Here is a 17,777-nt window from a genome sequence, read left to right on the forward strand (position 1 = left end):
GCAACACGCGCGGACCCCGAAAGCAGCTTCGCGATTATACTGCTCGTCGTTGCTCTCCAGCGAGCGCGGTTTGTATCTGTACGTTCAAAGAAGGCATTCCGAAATTCCGTAAGGGGAACTCCCTGTACCATAAATTTTTTTTTCAAGCGTGCTTGACGAACCAATTTCACCGTCACGTAGCATTTTCGATGCTCTGTTTCTTGGGTGCGGAATACGCCACCGGGCAGTACACAAATCCGATGAATATTTTGAAAAAAATTCTTACGACAAAAGAATTCATCACACAAATTTCAAACAGCGCAGCCCCAACAAAGCTGTGTGGAAAAAAATGTAGAAGAAGAAATTTGTTAAACATTATTCAATCGTTTAGGTCCCTTTATAATTCAACCTGCGCAATGGGCATTTCAATGTCGCCATCTAATTTTCAAACGATTATATCCGAGGCCGATATATTATTGGCGTAGTACGAGTAAAATGAAGCACAAATTAAGATTAGCTACAATCTTTCGAAATTGGATAGCGAGTTGTGGTATTCTCACGAGACTCAATGATCAACTGCCATTTTTCAAGGCTTGGTCCACGGGGTATCGCGATTGGTAATTATCCAAGAAACTTAAACCAAACGTGAGAATGATTCGTGTGCCGACAGTGGCGTAGTTCGAAAAAGCGTAACGAGAGTACAGTCTTGGCCCATAGTAAGATTTAGTAATTTTCCTCGACTGTCCCTCAGGCGTGTGCTGGGCGCGATTCCAGAGACGGTGTCAAGGACAGCCGCTGGAAGCTAGGGAGAAATAATGCGGGGTTCGATTGTGATCGGCGGATTTTAGAGAACAGAATACAATGCGGTCGAGAGAGAATTGAAAAAAAACGAGCCAACGCCGGGTCCACCCGGATAGGGTTTCGGCGGTGGGGATGGTAAGAGCTGGTCGGTGTGTTGGAAGGAGTTAAAGAAGAAAGTCACACGGGATATTACATGTATAAAAGGAGCGCAAGCGAAGAAGCAGGCATCAGTTAAGATCAACAGGTCTTTTGCTCTTCTTCGATTCCCAAATCGCAATCCCAGCACCGGTTAACCATGGCATTCAAGGTAATGTACGAGGGAGCCGACGAGCTCGCAATCGAGTCGAAGGCCCTTCGGTTTTAACATCGGCAAATCATTAATTCCTTTCTCCATCTTCCAGTTTGTTCTCTTCGTCGCCAGTGCAGTATTCGCCTCAGCGAACGCTGGCTACACCGTGACATCCGGTTCCGACAACACCTACAGGAGCCCAGGAAACTTGGCCCAGGTTTCGACCCAATCGAAGACCATTGACACGCCATTTTCGAGCAGCAGCAAAACCGACGTTCGTGTAAGCAACCCCTCGGTGTACTATTCTGCACAGCCTGCCGCGTATGCCGCTGCTGCTGCACCGATCTACGAAAACCACCATACCAAGTTGGCCTACGCAGCAGTACCCCAAGCAACTGTAAACTACGCAGCTGCACCAGTTACCCATACCCAGGCATACTACCCTCAACAATACGCCACCTACCAGAGCTACGCCGCCCCTGCGACTTACCCGGCTGCCCAGCAAGTTTACGCTGCACCTTCCACTGGCCTCATCACTAAAACTGCGTATACTGCACCCGCCACCTATCAAGTCGCTCAACATGCTCCAGTTGCTTATGCAGCACCGACAGCGTTTGCCCATACCGCCCCAGCTACACCCCTCGTCAAAATTGCTTACTCCCCAGCCAACGAAGTGGCTCACTTCGCCTACAGCAATGTCAATGACCACATCAACTATGCCTGGTAATTCGGCCACGTGTCAACCGACCGGCGATCCTTCCACTAATTAGTGATCCACCAGCATTTTTCCATAGAGAAAACAATCATTGGCCATTACCGGCGTATTTACCTTCATCCTTATGCCAGAAGTTACATGCATTTTGTACAAAGTTTTCAATCATTTTGCGATTGTCTTTTAGTGAGATTATTAATGTATAATAAAGATGCGATTAATGGGAATTTATTCTTGAGATCATTGTCGTCGAATTGATTGATCATCGACCTGTGCACGAACCTCGACGTAGCAACAGCTACAGCTTCGTGTAGCGACTGCAGGCAGCATCATCGGGAACCAATCGTGGCCGCGCTCAAGGTAGGCTGCCCGTAGCAGAAAATGAAGATTCATTGATCCAGAACTACTTTATCAGGAACAGGTAAAGTTCGAATATCGAAAAACAATTGGGATTTCCTGTTTATCGACAGCAGTGCTGCTTCTTCTGCGCAACACCACATGGCGCTGGGTCGACTTGAGCTACTCCGTCCATAAAAACAGACATAAAGCGGACTTTCACCGAGCCATGATGTTGCGAGGTTTGGCACAATAGCTAAAATCCACATAAACATGAAAATTAGGGAACTCGGTCGTCAAGACAATGAACTTTACGAAAACAAATGAATCGCTGGGATATATTACGGAACAGAAACGTCCAACGTAGACACTTTGACCAGTTTTTCTGCAGTTATTTTGAATGTTGGAGTGCATTCACGATTGAAATGAAATATCGAACCCACAGAGCCTCGATGATATCAGGGAACAGAGAGATCGCCCTCTCGCAACGCAGGCGCGTGGGGAATCTCATATCTGGGAAAGAGGAGTAATACAGTTTGGTAGAGAAACAGCAGCCGGAGTTGGTGACTTCGTGAAGAGAGACGTGCATGTGTGCTCCGAAAGTGCTCATGCGCAGTCACGTGCTTCAAGGTTATAAATACAGCATCGTGGAGAGACAGAAACGAGAGTTGTCATACCGCATTTGTCGCATGATGGCGCAACATGTTGGTTACTCGCTCGCGCCGGTTACTTTTCTACTTGTTTTCGGAATTTTTCACCTAGCGAATGGCGTCTCGTTGAAATTCAACGGTGTTGTTTTGTCAAATATCGTAAATTCAGTTCGTCTTATCGATCCTAATGTCGAGCTCAAAAACACAACGTTGTACAATGTGGATACCGAGGTAAAAACGGCTTCCGGCCTCTTCGTTGAGGTCGGATTCAAGGAACCTTATAACAACTATGAAGATGACCTATCTCTGAGCTGGTCACCGAACGACCAAGAATGCGACGATAAGTATGGTCGTCTGCGCAAGTTGTCGACCTCGCGTACGGGCAATCTCGTGATTTACAAATTACCCGATCACTGTTGTTTTGAGGTTACCGACGTCTATTTTTGTCTGGGAACCGTTACCCCGCACGGCCATTCGCCGTATAATCTTGGAGGAAACTTCGCCGTAAGACTGCTGACCAATGACGAGTGAGTGCTATTCTTTTTTCCGGTTTATTCTTCCGACATTTATAAATGTAATAGGCAATGGTGAAGCTTCAAAATTATTGGAAATGGAAATGGATCGAGAAGCGGTGAACCTCCGCTAGTAAAAATACGAAACGCGTTGGTTAAGTTTGACGAATGACAGAGAAACACTGACCAGACAAACACATTAGTCAGAGGCTCAAACTCGTGTCACTGTTGCGATTATCTTTTTTTTCTGACCCATGAATTCACGAACTATTTCGTAACTTTTAAAAGATTTTCTTGCGACTCTACGCTTGTACCCCCCCCCCCCCCCCCCGCCCTCATTTTATTATTTTTTTATCTTTGATTCTCAACGATGTTACATTGATATGAAGAATTGATGAATCAGAAATAAGATAATAAATAAACGACTGGAATCCACTTCAATGCAGGAAACTTTGAATAAATCATTTATTTCAACATTCTTTTTTTCGAGAAAACCGTGGCTATTCACAAATTTTGAAAGCACATTAACGATAATATAATTAATATACACAAAAATGTACCCAAAAGTATATGACCGTTGCAACGATTTCTAAACTCAAATACGTTTATGTCAGTTCAATAAGCTTAGAGAGATAAAAATAGTAGAACTCTTCAGACGAAAATAGCGTTATGTTGGTCAGCCAAGTCTTATTTCATACTCAATTTTTTCTTCGTCTTTCCTCTCATAAATTCGAAGAGTGATAATCCCAACAATTTAAATAGTGGCGGGAATGATTTTTTGTTTACGTCTCTGTCAATCAGCTGACAGCGAGGCAAGGGACAGTTGATCAACATCGCAAGAAACGGAGGGGAAAAATGTTGGAGATTTTTCAAATCATTGTTCCTTTGTTTCGCATCACAGGATCTTTTTATCCAGGATTTTTTATGTGCTAAACCTTGAGTTAAAACGATCAGGAAATGTTTCGATTGATTCGTCATGCTATACGAATTAACACTATTGGCCATCAAAACTGTTTGTACTTTGCTACTCGCGTACTGTTATTCGAAGTCAGACAATATTTTAGTTGAAAAAAAATAGAGAAACAGGTTTGATCGCGTGTGGAGGGGGATCGTAAACGGCTCGACTTGTTTATCTCCAGCTACGAAATTCAAACGCTTCGATTGTATATATGTCTTGATGGTCGAGATATTCGGCAGAGGTTCCATTACACCGAAATGGTCCACGTTGGTAGAGTAAAAATAGATCACGTGGCCTACATATTTAGCCACTTCCAAATACGAGTTAGTTCGCACATTTCCATAATGAAAAAGTCGCGAGAAGGAAAATTGTTAAGAATCGTACGTTACTCAACAGCGGAACGTGCGTTTCCTCGTAGTTGGGAAAATTTTCTCATTCGTACAACGATTATGATGTCGTTAAATATACCGGGAAACGGGAAATCCCCGCACAAGTCTCAAGATCTTTTATTCGCTTCAACGGCGACACGTGACGTAAATATTAATTGAATTAAGGCTCGCCTGTGAGTTGCAACAACTACTTAATTGGTTTGTAACCGGCTCGCTTTAATTTACGAGAGGTCTCAGTGGTTAAGTGGTCCTCTTTCTCGGTCCCACATTCAACCATGCTCAGTCAACGAAACACACGAGCTTCAATCGCATCAAAGATCAAAAGTTCACTTCAAGTGCGAAAAGCGGGTTAATTCCCTTAACAAAAGGGCCAAAACCATTGTGAAGAGACACACCGAGCACACGATTTTTTTGGAGCTCGATTAAAAAATAACGAGCGAAATGGTGCTCCAAATAATTCGGAATCTGTTTCCGGTGAAACTCATTTCACGCGGCGACACTCGGTTTATCAATGTTTCGCTCCTACTGGCGCGTTTTTGTGTCGTCTCGGCTGACTCACTGTCTATCCAATCAGCCTTTTCATTCTCGTTTATCAAGCGGCGTTAACCAGATATATACGATGGACATACAGAGATATATATCGAGCCCCGTATTATCAGCGTGTTATTAAATTGTCAGTTAAATTCAATGACCCCAAATAGACGAGGCGTGAGGGTAAAGAAAAATTTATTTGCAAAAAGTGAACATGTTTAAGGAGGGTGGCTACATTCGTCAAAATGATAAGAAATTGATCAAATTTTGTGATAATGTTCTTCAACATCAAGTGCGAAGACACAATTTTTTTCAAAATTTTCTTATTCTGCTTAGTTATCGAGTAATTGCGCATTAAAGCAGATTTCTTATGCCCGGAATGTATACCTATATATATGGAAACGCTATGCTCATACACGTGAACTTTAATGATCAATTACTCGATAACTGTACAGAAGAAAAATCTTAAAAAATGTGTATTGTCAAATTTGACGCTAAAGAATATGTTCACCAAATTTTATTAAATTCTTATCATTATGAAATTTTTTATGTATTCAACATGGTTTAGCATGGCAACATTGTATGGTCGCTAGCCACCCTCCTTAACACGAGGAGAATAAGGAGAATAACGAGCAAGGAACATGATTGAGCTCAATTATTCCAACGCAGGATTGAAATAAGAGAGAAATGTTTATTCGAGTATTATTTTTCCACGCACGCTAATTTCGTCTTTCCGATTCTTCGTTTGTCTACCGTGAAAATATTCATTCCCATCCGTCTCGGTTCGCTCGCGCTTCGCGCTGCGGAGTTTTAGCTCAAAAAAGGGCAAGCAAGCCTGGCAATCGATAAATTAATCCCACTGTAAAATACACACACCCATCGCCCAACGAATCTCATCGACCTTCAATCAATTTTCTTTCTATTTTTTTCCTCTCTTTTTTTTAACCATAAAAATTGTATTCCAGAAATCTTCTGTCTCCTCCCCCCTCCTTTATTTTGGTATCGCGTTTCTTATTTGCGTGGCTGGTCTGTCCAATCAATAGACTCCGTTTGGACGCATCTCCACGCTCCCTAGGGAGAGAATTTTCGTGGCGACAGTAGGAGGGATGAAAAGTTGGACCCTGACCTTGACCCACTGGCACCCATCTGACTGGTTTTCTTGTCCTATACATATACGAACCGGAGGATTTTAAGATTTCGTTCGCACAATGCACATGCTCGAAACGTGCGCTACTTGTTTGTAACGTAACCGGCTAAGCGGAAAATGCTACTGCGCGGATTATCCAACTGCTGCTTATTCTGCGTTTACTTTTCTCTATACGAACAAATCCGCTTACATATTTATAAAACTATTAATCGTCCTATTTACATCAACATAGTTTCGACACACTTTGTTGGAAACCGGAAAAACACATTGACTCTTGACTGAGATTCTTTTTGACCTGATAGAGAAGTGATAAAAAAGAAAGCAAACGAGGATCCGAATATACGTTCGTTATCGAGTTGTATCAAGCAATACTAATGGCTTCAACTTTGTAGACATTTGAAGTAAAGTAGTACAAAAAATGTACATTGTTCACTGTCAGCTGAACTTTCAAAGTTCAATACGATTAGTTCTTCATTTTTTATTCTTGAAAATTATCCATCGCAAATGGTTCATTATAATTATGATACAGCGAGAGAAACTGTAGACGATTTTTCATACTTGTTTGCAGAGCTTGATCGACTTTAAGTCTCGCTATCTTAAGTCACACATCGAATACGAAAATATTTGTTGACATTTCAGAACGCCAGTGCGTTCGTCACGCGATAATGGAATTGAGGCGTTAATGGGTGATGCACCGGCCTCGGATCCGTACGAATTAGTACGAATCGAAGGAATACGAGTCGAGACAGCTGAAAAAGAGCCTTTGTATACAGAGGAGGGCATACCAGAAATTCTGACGGATTCACCGGCGACGTTGCGCTTATTCGGCACCGGTATCACCAAAGATACTGTAATCACATTCACGGATATACCCCAAGAAAGGGGTACGATTTGCGACAAAATAAAAACGAAGGAGTTTGCCGTAAGTCTTTGATAAAGAATGCAGATGAAAAAGACCGAAAATAATTACCGTTTCGTAACACGATCCCGTTGTGCTTCCGTGAAGAAATTTCTAAAATTTCATTGATAATAATTTGAACAGGTGAGATCTGTGGAAAAATACACGGCTCTGATTGATGTTAATTTACCGCTTGGCTCCCCATTCTTCATATGCGTTAAGCAAGGAATTTACGATAACAATCATCCCAAGAGTCAAGAAGAACTTTTCAAACATCAAGGAGTCGAAAGTTACAACGTCGTGAGTATCAAATCAAAGAAGGATGATATTCAGAAAGTAACGTGCGAAAGGGTTTCAAAACAAAGTCGTTGCAGTCTTTTTTAAAAAAAAAATTAACATCACACAAGATAGTTCTCGGTTACATTGAAACTTTTTATTCGAATTTGATAAGAATTTGAAAAAAATTGTGATTTTCGAAATTTTTCTTATTATTTTGTACGTTTTCAGATTCGTACCTACAAGAAAAATTTACCACTGTGGTTGAGTATCCTTATTATCTTAACGTGTCTGAGCTTCTCCGCCTTGTTTTCCGGACTCAACTTAGGATTAATGGCAATGGACAGAACGGAATTGAAAATTCTGTGCAACACTGGAACCGAGCAGGTTAGTTAATTGGTGTGGCTTTAATCGATTCGATGAATGATGAGTATTAGAAGAAACCGAAAGAATGATTCACATAATTTCTTGAAAAAATGTAAAAAATTTCGTTTTAAGTAATTACGAAAAAGGAATAGAAACGACGATGATTAGGCCGAAAAAAATTTCCCCTTAAATCCAAACTGAAATTTTTGTTTGTCGCAGGAAAAGAAATACGCCAGAATAATCCAGCCAGTTCGAAACCGTGGTAATTACTTGCTGTGCTCCATTTTGTTCTCGAACGTACTCGTCAATTCACTTTTTACGATTCTCCTGGACGACCTCACTTCTGGCCTCGTCGCTGTCATCTGTTCGACCCTCGCGATCGTAATATTCGGTGAAATTTCGCCTCAAGTAAGTATCCAATTGAATGAACCTCGAAATAATCCTCACGTATTTGTTTATAACTGCGATTATGAAAGTGACTGTGAATTCAAACCTGTTTAGGCATTTTGCAGCAGACACGGACTTTGTGTCGGAGCAAAAACAATTTTCGTGACGAAATGTACGATGGTGTTAACTTTTCCACTCAGTTATCCTATAAGCAAACTCTTGGATTTCATGCTGGGTGAAGAAATTGGAAATGTTTACAATCGTGAGCGTCTGAAGGAACTTGTGAGGGTAAGAAAATGCATGAGCTCAAGGCCCATTATTCTGCCATGAAAAAATGACGCTAAAACAAAAAGTCGTTCAATTTACACTAAACTTTATAAACAAAACAACGTCGAAATGTTCAATTTTTTAAAAGCATTCGTTATAACTTTATAGAATCGGCGAAAAAACTCGTTACGTCGATTCTGAAATGGCAAACATTGTAGACGCAAAGTCGCATGCATGAGTCGCACAGTTAGAAAGTAAACTTGTGACCGAAGGAGAAATGAAATGATTTGATCGAGAGAAAGTATAGTCCTCTCCAAACGGATAATAATACGCCGATGATAATGAAGCACTCGAATCGGCTTTCACGATTCTCTAATTTCGAAAAATCTCGTTTAATAAACAAAAATGATTTTCAATCATTTATTTCGTTCACATGCCAATTGGATTATCATAAGCTCCATGGATATATTTGCGTACATTCGAAGAGGGTTATTATTACGAGTGTCTTAACTCGTCATATTCTTATCATCAAACAGGCCAGTGACTCTCAAATTGCTCGTTAAATGACTATTATAATGTCATACCAGACGTGAAATACCTTGCCGAGATATCGGTATAAGATAACCCCTCTTGGTAATGCGACACTTGCAAGCCCTGTTTTATATATCGCACGTCTGCGACACGAGCCAAGTGAACCGTAAACGTTTCTGTTTCGTTAGCATGTGGAGCAGTGATTATTAAGCGAATGAAAAAAGATAATCAGGAAAAAATGTTTTGTGCGAACGGTATTTTTCAAAGGCCTGAAAATTATTGCGAACGATGATGGCTTTCATTGCAGCATTTTCGTATTCGAAATTTTCTAAATGCTTCCTAAAGCTTTTCGTAAAGTGTGGGACGATAATGACTCGAATAGCGAATGGAGGAATTGAGGACTTGATGAGACAATTTGAGATCAGTTGCGTCAAGGTTTTCCAAGTCTACGCATTCAATATTGAAGCTTTTAAGTTCCTTTTCCCAAGTCCCATTTTTTGTTCGGTTAATCTTCGCTGGAAATATGATCACATCGTCAATTGACCACAAGAATCACACGAATAATCATGTACCCTAAAGAATTCGAGATAGCAATTGAAAACGTACACTTTCCGATGTACGAAACAAAGATTATTGTGATAATTTGATTACAAAAGTATTCACGTGTGCTGTAGGTTACTACGGGATACAACGATTTGGAGAAGGACGAAGTTAATATTATTTCCGGTGCACTGGAATTGCGCAAAAAAACTGTCGCTGACGTAATGACCCGCATCGAGGACGTCTACATGTTGGATTACGATGCAATTTTGGATTTTGAGACTGTTTCAGAAATCATGAAATCAGGTAAGAAACACGAAAACTGTGTTTATTTTCATGGCTCCTCAGAACCCAAATGAATAAAATTGTGTGAGTTTGCGAAGATAAAATAATTAGAATAAAAATGATTTGGTGTTGCGCAAAGGGTTTGCAGATAAGATAACCATTCTCGTTTTATCGATTTGGCACGAGTTATAGTTTTTTTTTTCTTTCAATTCCTCTGATTCGTATTATCATTGACCAAGATCATCCTCAATGACGAGAAAATCTTATCGACGGATGAAACGATTAAGGCCGTACGACATAACTCAAGAACAGGTCGTGCTCTACTTTGCAGGATTTTCACGGATACCTGTGTACGAGGGTGCGCGCACAAATATCATAACGATGCTGTACATCAAGGACCTCGCTTTCGTTGATCCCGATGACAATACGCCGCTCAGAACACTCTGTCAGTTCTATCAAAATCCGTGCAACTTCGTCTTTGAAGATGTCACGCTTGACATTATGTTCAAACAGTTCAAAGAAGGTAACAAGATTTTGTAATACGTGGAAAGATAAACCAGCGATAATCCTGCGAAATGAGGCTTGAAAAATTGCTTTGAACGGATAATAATCGTAGGCTCGTGCTGGGCTAAAACAAATAATTAGATTTTTAATTATTTTCACACGAATGCTCGCGACTCGTCTCCATTGCTCAAAATCTACTTCTTCAAACGACTCTCTTCATGAGATTCCGTGCATCACAGATTCCGTTTCTAAAAAAAAAAAAGAAAAAAAAACATCATCTTACGGGGCTTTTAAGAAAGAAAACATAAAAAAAAACTTTAGTTTTTGACGTGTCGAAAGCGGATGTCAGTCATTACGTTGGACAGCTGGTAACGGCTGATTGAACTTTGGGCAAAGTCGAGAATCGTGGGAATTTCGCCAAATTTATTTTTGAGAAAGCTTAAACTTTCTTTCATTGACTGGTCAAGTTGGAGTATAAATTTTATCTTTTATGATATTTGTAAAGCATTTTATTACATTCTTGTGATAAAAATATTCTTAATGTAAGTGTTAATTAATTCAATGAATAATTGAGACTTCAATTTAATCTACATGAAGTAGTTGCTTACTTGACTAGTCATAGAACGGTCAAACTGTGTCAAAGAATTTTGTTTTCGAAAATTTCAAGTGAGGTGAGTCGATCCGTACTCTTAAAATTAAGCTCTATTTCCTCGTCGTATAATAATTTTTTTTGTTCCACAAAATCTATAAATAACAATTTCCAAAACTTGAGCTCCGTTCAAAGTATCGGAGATAAATTTTGAATGAATTAAAAAAAAAATCCTCATTTTTAAATTTTATTATTTTGCATAAAACTTTTAACTCGCTCATTTTTTCACGTGATTTTATCTAACGTTTCTCAGGCCATAAGGGACACATGGCCTTTGTGCAGCGAGTCAACAACGAGGGTGAGGGTGATCCGTTTTACGAAGTTATTGGACTGGTTACCCTCGAAGATGTTATCGAAGAATTGATTCAAGCCGAAATCATGGACGAGACTGATGTCTTCAGTAAGCTTTTTCCTGTAGATTGAAACAGTTGAAATATGCATTGAAAAAAAATAAAAAGAAATTCTATTGAAATATAATTCAAGAAATAGATTCCACTCTACTATACTTGGCAAATAACATTCTGTTTTTTTTTTTCCAAACAGCGGACAATAGGAGCAAACGGAAGAGGTTAGCGCGTCCAAGACCAGTCCAGGATTTCACTGTGTTTGCGGAAAAGAAAGAGAACCAACGTATCCACATATCACCACAATTAACGCTGGCAATGTTCCAATATTTGTCGACGAGTTAGTGTGAAAACTGTTTGAATCATGAATTAATAATTTTGAAAATCGACGTTTTGGCTCTAATGAAAATATTCCGTTTATTCCAACAGTCGATCCTTTCAAACCGAACACGATATCGGAAACTATACTACGCCGCTTATTGAAACAAGACATAATATATCATATCAAAGTAAAGAACCGAGAAAAGGCGCGAAACGATCCTGCTGCTGTCATATACCAACAAGGCAAACCAGTCGATTATTTCGTGCTCATACTCGAGGGAAGGGTCGAAGTTACAGTCGGAAAAGAAAATCTCATGTTCGAAAGTGGTCCGTTCACGTATTTTGGACAACAGGCGCTCAGTACTAACGTAGTAATTGGTAAGATTTCCTTTTTTTTGGCATTATCATTGTTTTTTCCTTCTCAAATGAAAATAACGAAATTAATCTTGGAAATCATTGGATCAATTGGGATTGCCTTGACGTACATCTTCAGTTAAATCTGCTCCGATTTCATTACAGTCACGAGGTATCAATTTTGAATCGATAAAAATCGATTTTTAAATGAACAAAAATGATTTATTTTTCCAAAAAATTGGGATAAAAATGAATGAGTACTGAAAATTAAATGGAAATTTCAAATCGAGCAGATTTACTAGAGGAATTGCTGTGAAGTATTGAAAGAAAGAAAAGTTCGCTTCGTCTCTCTATTTTCAACGTTTACCATTGTTTACAGCGGAGTCTCCAACGAACGCGAATCCTCAAACATTGGGAAGTATCCAATCGGTAAACTTGGATGCAATATTGCGTCACACATTCGTCCCGGATTATACGGTACGAGCGATCACAGAAGTTTTCTACGTTAAAGTCAAAAGATCTTTGTATCTTGCGGCTAAACGTGCCACACTTTTGGACAAGAGCCAGAAAGATTCTAGTCAAGATCAGTTTGACGATGAAGTTGAGAAAGTAAGGGGACAAAAAATGTATATTTTTTCAACGATTATTTCTGCGTGGAAGATTATACAAACGAATTTTTTTAAGAATATCGAAAACGAGGCTAAAAGCGTGATTTGCCTTGTCTCGTTAATTATTGCGTCTAAAAGCCCAGAAAAAATCGTGACTAACGAAAGTCTCGTTTTTCTGTTTTCATCTTCCCTTCGGTGAAACTTTTCTATTTTTTTTTTTTTTTTTTTTTAGCTACTCCATTCTCTGGACGAGGATGATCGCAGTGTCCTCGAGTCTCCAACGTTATCAAGGAAAGATTATAAAGATAAGGATGCCTCCGAAACGCAGAATTCGCCTAGGAAAAGTGTCACAGCGCCAACTTCGCCTGTACCAGTGAGCGCCAGCCCAGTGACGAACTCGAAATTCATATCAACGCGTACCGGGCACAACGGAAAATTGAAAACATCACCGGTAAACGTGCGTTAAAAGAAAACAATTACTCGAGACTCCATTTTATTACGCTTCCAATTACAAGCTTTTTTTTCTCAAGATTTTTTTTTTACAAGATTTTCTTACAAAAATATTATCCAAATAATCAATGAATTTTTTCTTACTTTACAAAGGCTGAGAAAATTCCAAGTCCACCAGGAGAAAACACGAAAAGCAACGAGGATAGCGAAGTAACCAACAGACAAATAGAAGCCTCGAGGTTATCGGGGTCAAACAATCATCAGGAAATCGAGGAAACGACGAATCTACTGCCGAAGCAAGAGCGTTCATAACGCTTGGAGAACGGCCGTAAGTGCGAAAAAGCAAAAACGGCGTCAGATATGACAGCAGCAGCGACAACGAAAGAACGCTACAGCAAGGCTCGAGATGTGCCAGCGTGACACGAACTGCAACGTTAGCACTAGGTACTTAAACAAGTTGATTAGTCACATGACAGAACAAACAAACAAAAATCGTATCCACGGATAGACAAAGTGTTTATGATATTATATATAAAATATTCAATGCACACATGAGTGTACATAAATGGATATATATTATATATATATCGAGCCCCGAAGGGTGTACCCGATCTTACGAAACATTGACGTTGTTAATTTCGCTCAGGGAATTAATGCCAAATGAACGTGGCTCGACGACGGACCGTTTGAGCACTTCCAAAATAATATTTAAAAACAAAATGACAATTTTCCACTCAAATTATTGAAATTAAGAGGATTTAAGAGCCAAATAGTATTTCGAATTGCCAGTTAAAGAGAGCTAATCATTACCGTTTTATAACGGTCTTAAAATATGACAGAGAAAAAGAGAGAGAAAGAGAGAGAGAGAGAGAGAGAGAGAGAGAGAGAGAACAGTTACTACACGAATGTTTGGGTCGAAAAGATACAAAGAAAATTTCATTTTATGAAACTATCACAAAGTATTACTCATAAAAAGGAATCTTCAAAGTTAATGAGACATTATTGTTATAATTGTTCTTTCACAAATATTTATTTATACAAAATAATTATTTGTCATGAAAATCACATGATTTTTTCGTAATTATCAACATGAGGAACAAAGAACTGTTAAACTGTGCAAAGTTCGCTCGTTTCAGTCAGCAACCATTTGTCATCTGTATATATCATTCCAAATCGTCCTTAACATCACACGACTATATACACACACATGCATATTTACCATTTCCCTCGAGTTTTTAATATTTGTAATTTTTTTGGTTTTTCTTTTTTCAAAGAACTTGTACTACTCTCGGATCGTAAGGATGTCAAAAGTCTTTTGACGTCTCGCAATAATAGCATCATTCAAATTCCCCCCCCCCCCCCCCCCCGCAACATCTACGGTTAATGAATCATCGATAGACATTTTTTTATACTATTGTAACGACAGGACCCATCGACTATAGTTCGCGTTGTACCTTTACGAGATTATAAGAAAAAAAAGATTTTAAACATAAATGAAAGATGATTCTCTATCGATTAGAGTTTAAACGTTTGAGATTACGGGTACGCCTTTTTGGGTAATTTGTGTGGACGAGAAAAAAAAACAAATCAATTAGATCGTGATACAAGAATTGATGTAGCGAATCCCATCCGTAATTAATACACGGGTATTATACTGAAAAAAAAGAAAAAATTAAAAGAGAAATGGGATGAACGGATATTTATCGAGATGAGAATTGAGCGTGAATTTTCTATGATGCCGTTAAATAATGTTCGGAATAGTAGTTCACTTAAGCAACCAAAGCCGAAAGGTTGATACAATTCCAATTTAAATATCTCGCGATGCGACTAAAAAAGAAAAAAAAAACAACAACAATAGCGACAAAACATCATTTATTTATCAAATTCCATTTTCTGACTGGAAATTTATGCGCAAAGCATTCTTAATTGTATTGAAAAATTGTAAAAGAGGTTAAGCGTTGTCTTTGATATTTACCATTGTTTTTCGTCTCTCTTTTCTTTTTTTTTTATCATTCGTTTATTTTTTTTGTCTTTTTTTTCTTTCGTTACGTAAAGTGTGAATTTTTAGAGAACCCTCGGGTTTATGTACGAATTTAGGCGACATAGGTCGACTGCCTTTTACTTAATGCCTTAAACGTTGATACTTTATTTTTTTATACGCAAGTTTCGCGAAGAGAAAAACTTAGTGGTAGAACGAAAAAAAAAGAAATTACGAAACGCATGTTATTGTTCGCCCATCGAGGATCGTCGATTTTTTCAACCGCGGAATTTTTCTTTTCTCTTTGTACAATCGGAATAAAACGCTTGAATATTGACCCGAAGTGTGTGAATCGGTAATGGGGAAAATCAAGAAAAATTTGTTCGAGGATGACCTTTTTCACAATTCCGTCAAAAACAATAGTACTTTGAAAATAGCAAAAAAATCTCCTGTTAGAATGATTCTTTTTCTCGTATTCGAAAATCCCTTGGAAAAGCGGCGTGAAAAATTATTTTTATTCGCATAAAAACAAACCTCAAAAATGCAGTTTCGATTCCGATCAATATCGATTTATAATATTTAAGCTGTTACAATGTTTACTGCCATATTATTTAGTACATGTTAAAAATCGTTATAGTTCTGTAATTTTAAATGCATTTCTCGAAGAAACGTCGTCAAAATAAAAACACAATTTTACACTTTTTCGCGATGTTCGACAAAATTATTGACTACGAGTCAAAAACATTAAAAAAAACGCATGAAAAATAGAATCACAAGATCGTACGTCATTGTTATATTTATTCAGTTTACGTGTCGCCGAGTTTCTTTTCGGAACGGAATTTAACAGGCATCCGTTTGCATCGTATACCAGAAAAAAAAACACAAAGAATTATCCTCGATATAAAAATGGGGACGAACGAAGAGGAAAAACTGAAGCCGGTGCTCGAACTCGTATCCCTTTTTGTATTTTTTATTTCATATTTTTTCCGTTCAGTTCCCGTGCAAAACGAAATGGGAATCGTATTATACGTACTTATAATTGTGTAATCATTCAAGTGTAGCGTAAAATTACAATGTTGTTGGTTTTTCTTCACTCTTGTTATTATTATTATTTTTTTTTTAGAAATATTCACGATATCTTTGTATGTCTCTGTACATGAACATCATCTCCGAAAAGATCAGATAACAGTCGTCAAAGAATTGTTGAATTTTCTTCAGACATAGAAAAAACCCAGTGAGACGCGCCGCAAATAAACGATAAACGAAAAAAAGTGAATTTTGCGAATTTGAGAATAAAAAAAGAGAAATAAAAGTTTTATTGGTGCGCTACTTACTACGTTTTTTCGCAGAAAACATCTATTAAAAATACTCTAATGTAAGTCAAATTTGCATTTGTTTAGATACGTCGTATCACGACGACCTGTATACAAACATCCTACGTATCGTTACGACAAAGAGTTAACGATAAACGAAAAATGTATTTACAAAATAAAATTCTCAACACATAAATCCTGACGTGGATCTTTTTCATTCGTAACACAAGTATCTGAAGGACGAAAGTCGATTGTAAATTTCACGTGTGAAAATCGAGCACGACGAAATGTCGCTTTCGTCGTGGGGCAATTGCAGCTACGATCAGATGCTCTCGTATTACCTTATCGAGCTCATTCCAAATTCAATTACAACTAATTCCCTTCGACATCTGCAGAATCCCTCATGGAAAAAATGTACATATTTTCGAATGTTTTTTATAAACGGGTACACGAAACAGGCACTTTGAATGTTTCATGCTGTCACAATATTCGCTGCTGTTTTAGAAAACGCCAAATTATTATTTCTCGTAAATTGTACGACAAAATTACCAAAAATGAATGTTCAATGTTTACAAAATGTACTTGGAACATAGTCGTAGTAATAGCATATTACTTTTAAAAAACACGTTCAATACAACGAAATTGACATTCACAAGAATCTATGAATTGTACATTTGCATATAAAAAGTTTACTGCTGGAAATGTTATTTTTAGTTCTCCGCGATTTCCGAGGCCTTCCGATTTCGTGAAAGAATAAAGTCACCACGGATCTCATGGACCAGTCAAAATGCTACTTCAGTCAAATAAATCACAGTTACGTACAAAATTGGAATAAAATATCTCCGAGAATAAGGGAGCACATATCCGGGGGTGAGAACGCGATCTTTTGATTCTGATTGAATTGATTTTGATTATTCCACTTTAGTGTTTTTATTCATTTCGAATGTATCGCCAAAAAGTTTTTTTCTTCGAAATACGATTAACTGATAAAAATAAATGGGAAAGACTGTGAGCCTAAAAGGGAAGAAAATAAACTCTGCTATTTTTGTCTCATACAACGACCTGAAATTATTACAAGTAACGAGTGGTTTGTGCAAAGGGTGAGATTTCAAGGCGTCACTTATTTTACTCGAACGTAAACTCACATTGTTTTTAACTTCCAAAAATGCAACGGTTTCTCTCGCTCGGTATCTCTCAGGTTCGATGTACAACGGTCGAGAGTTTAGCGACTCCCAATACTCGTGTCACGTACTCAGAATCTACACGTATGGACAAATATCAACAACTTCATGAGCTTGAAGAGCATGCAAGAAGGCCTCAGGACCCCGGTGACCGAGCCAATTATCTGTAAAAGAAAAAAAAAGCGTGGAGCACGTGATTGGATACAGAAGTTCCTCCCACA

General features: G+C 38.4%; 2 protein-coding genes and 1 long non-coding RNA gene across 4 annotated transcripts; 2 read left to right on the top strand and 1 right to left on the bottom strand.

Annotated features, from left to right (window-relative positions):
• Nucleotides 1-991: 991 nt before the first annotated feature.
• On the top strand, nucleotides 992-2,014 carry LOC122411102 (pupal cuticle protein C1B-like). The gene is made up of 2 exons (XM_043419648.1): nucleotides 992-1,087; nucleotides 1,182-2,014. The coding sequence occupies exons 1-2, from the start codon at nucleotides 1,076-1,078 to the stop codon at nucleotides 1,794-1,796; spliced, it is 627 nt and encodes a 208-aa protein (XP_043275583.1). The 5' UTR covers nucleotides 992-1,075; the 3' UTR covers nucleotides 1,797-2,014.
• LOC122411109 (uncharacterized) lies at nucleotides 2,014-2,903 on the bottom strand. Its single transcript, XR_006261087.1, has 3 exons — nucleotides 2,795-2,903; nucleotides 2,463-2,630; nucleotides 2,014-2,373 (listed from the first exon to the last, which is right to left on the bottom strand). It is a non-coding gene; the product is annotated as an uncharacterized lncRNA (long non-coding RNA).
• uex (metal transporter uex) lies at nucleotides 2,687-16,571 on the top strand. 2 transcript variants are annotated; one of them, XM_043419628.1, is made up of 14 exons: nucleotides 2,687-3,294; nucleotides 6,944-7,226; nucleotides 7,347-7,502; nucleotides 7,710-7,865; nucleotides 8,064-8,252; nucleotides 8,346-8,519; nucleotides 9,704-9,875; nucleotides 10,186-10,377; nucleotides 11,261-11,407; nucleotides 11,551-11,691; nucleotides 11,781-12,050; nucleotides 12,406-12,635; nucleotides 12,867-13,091; nucleotides 13,238-16,571. In XM_043419628.1, the coding sequence occupies exons 1-14, from the start codon at nucleotides 2,705-2,707 to the stop codon at nucleotides 13,394-13,396; spliced, it is 3,084 nt and encodes a 1,027-aa protein (XP_043275563.1). In that variant the 5' UTR covers nucleotides 2,687-2,704; the 3' UTR covers nucleotides 13,397-16,571. The 2 variants fall into 2 exon arrangements, with proteins under 2 accessions (XP_043275563.1, XP_043275571.1); XM_043419636.1 differs by having other exon boundaries at nucleotides 12,867-13,085.
• The last annotated feature ends 1,206 nt before the right edge of the window (nucleotides 16,572-17,777 follow it).

Source organism: Venturia canescens, chromosome 1 (genome assembly GCF_019457755.1).
Source record: "Venturia canescens isolate UGA chromosome 1, ASM1945775v1, whole genome shotgun sequence".
Lineage (NCBI taxonomy): Eukaryota > Metazoa > Arthropoda > Insecta > Hymenoptera > Ichneumonidae > Venturia > Venturia canescens.

What these genes read in the sequence shown, in the direction of transcription:
- uex (XM_043419628.1), top strand. Translation starts at nt 2,705, where the DNA reads ATGTGTGCTCCGAAAGTGCTCATGCGCAGTCACGTGCTTCAAGGTTAT. An exon ending in GCAACACTGGAACCGAGCAG is followed by an intron (nt 7,866 to 8,063) that starts GTTAGTTAATTG and finishes TGTTTGTCGCAG; the next exon opens with GAAAAGAAATACGCCAGAAT. An exon ending in GTCTGAAGGAACTTGTGAGG is followed by an intron (nt 8,520 to 9,703) that starts GTAAGAAAATGC and finishes CGTGTGCTGTAG; the next exon opens with GTTACTACGGGATACAACGA.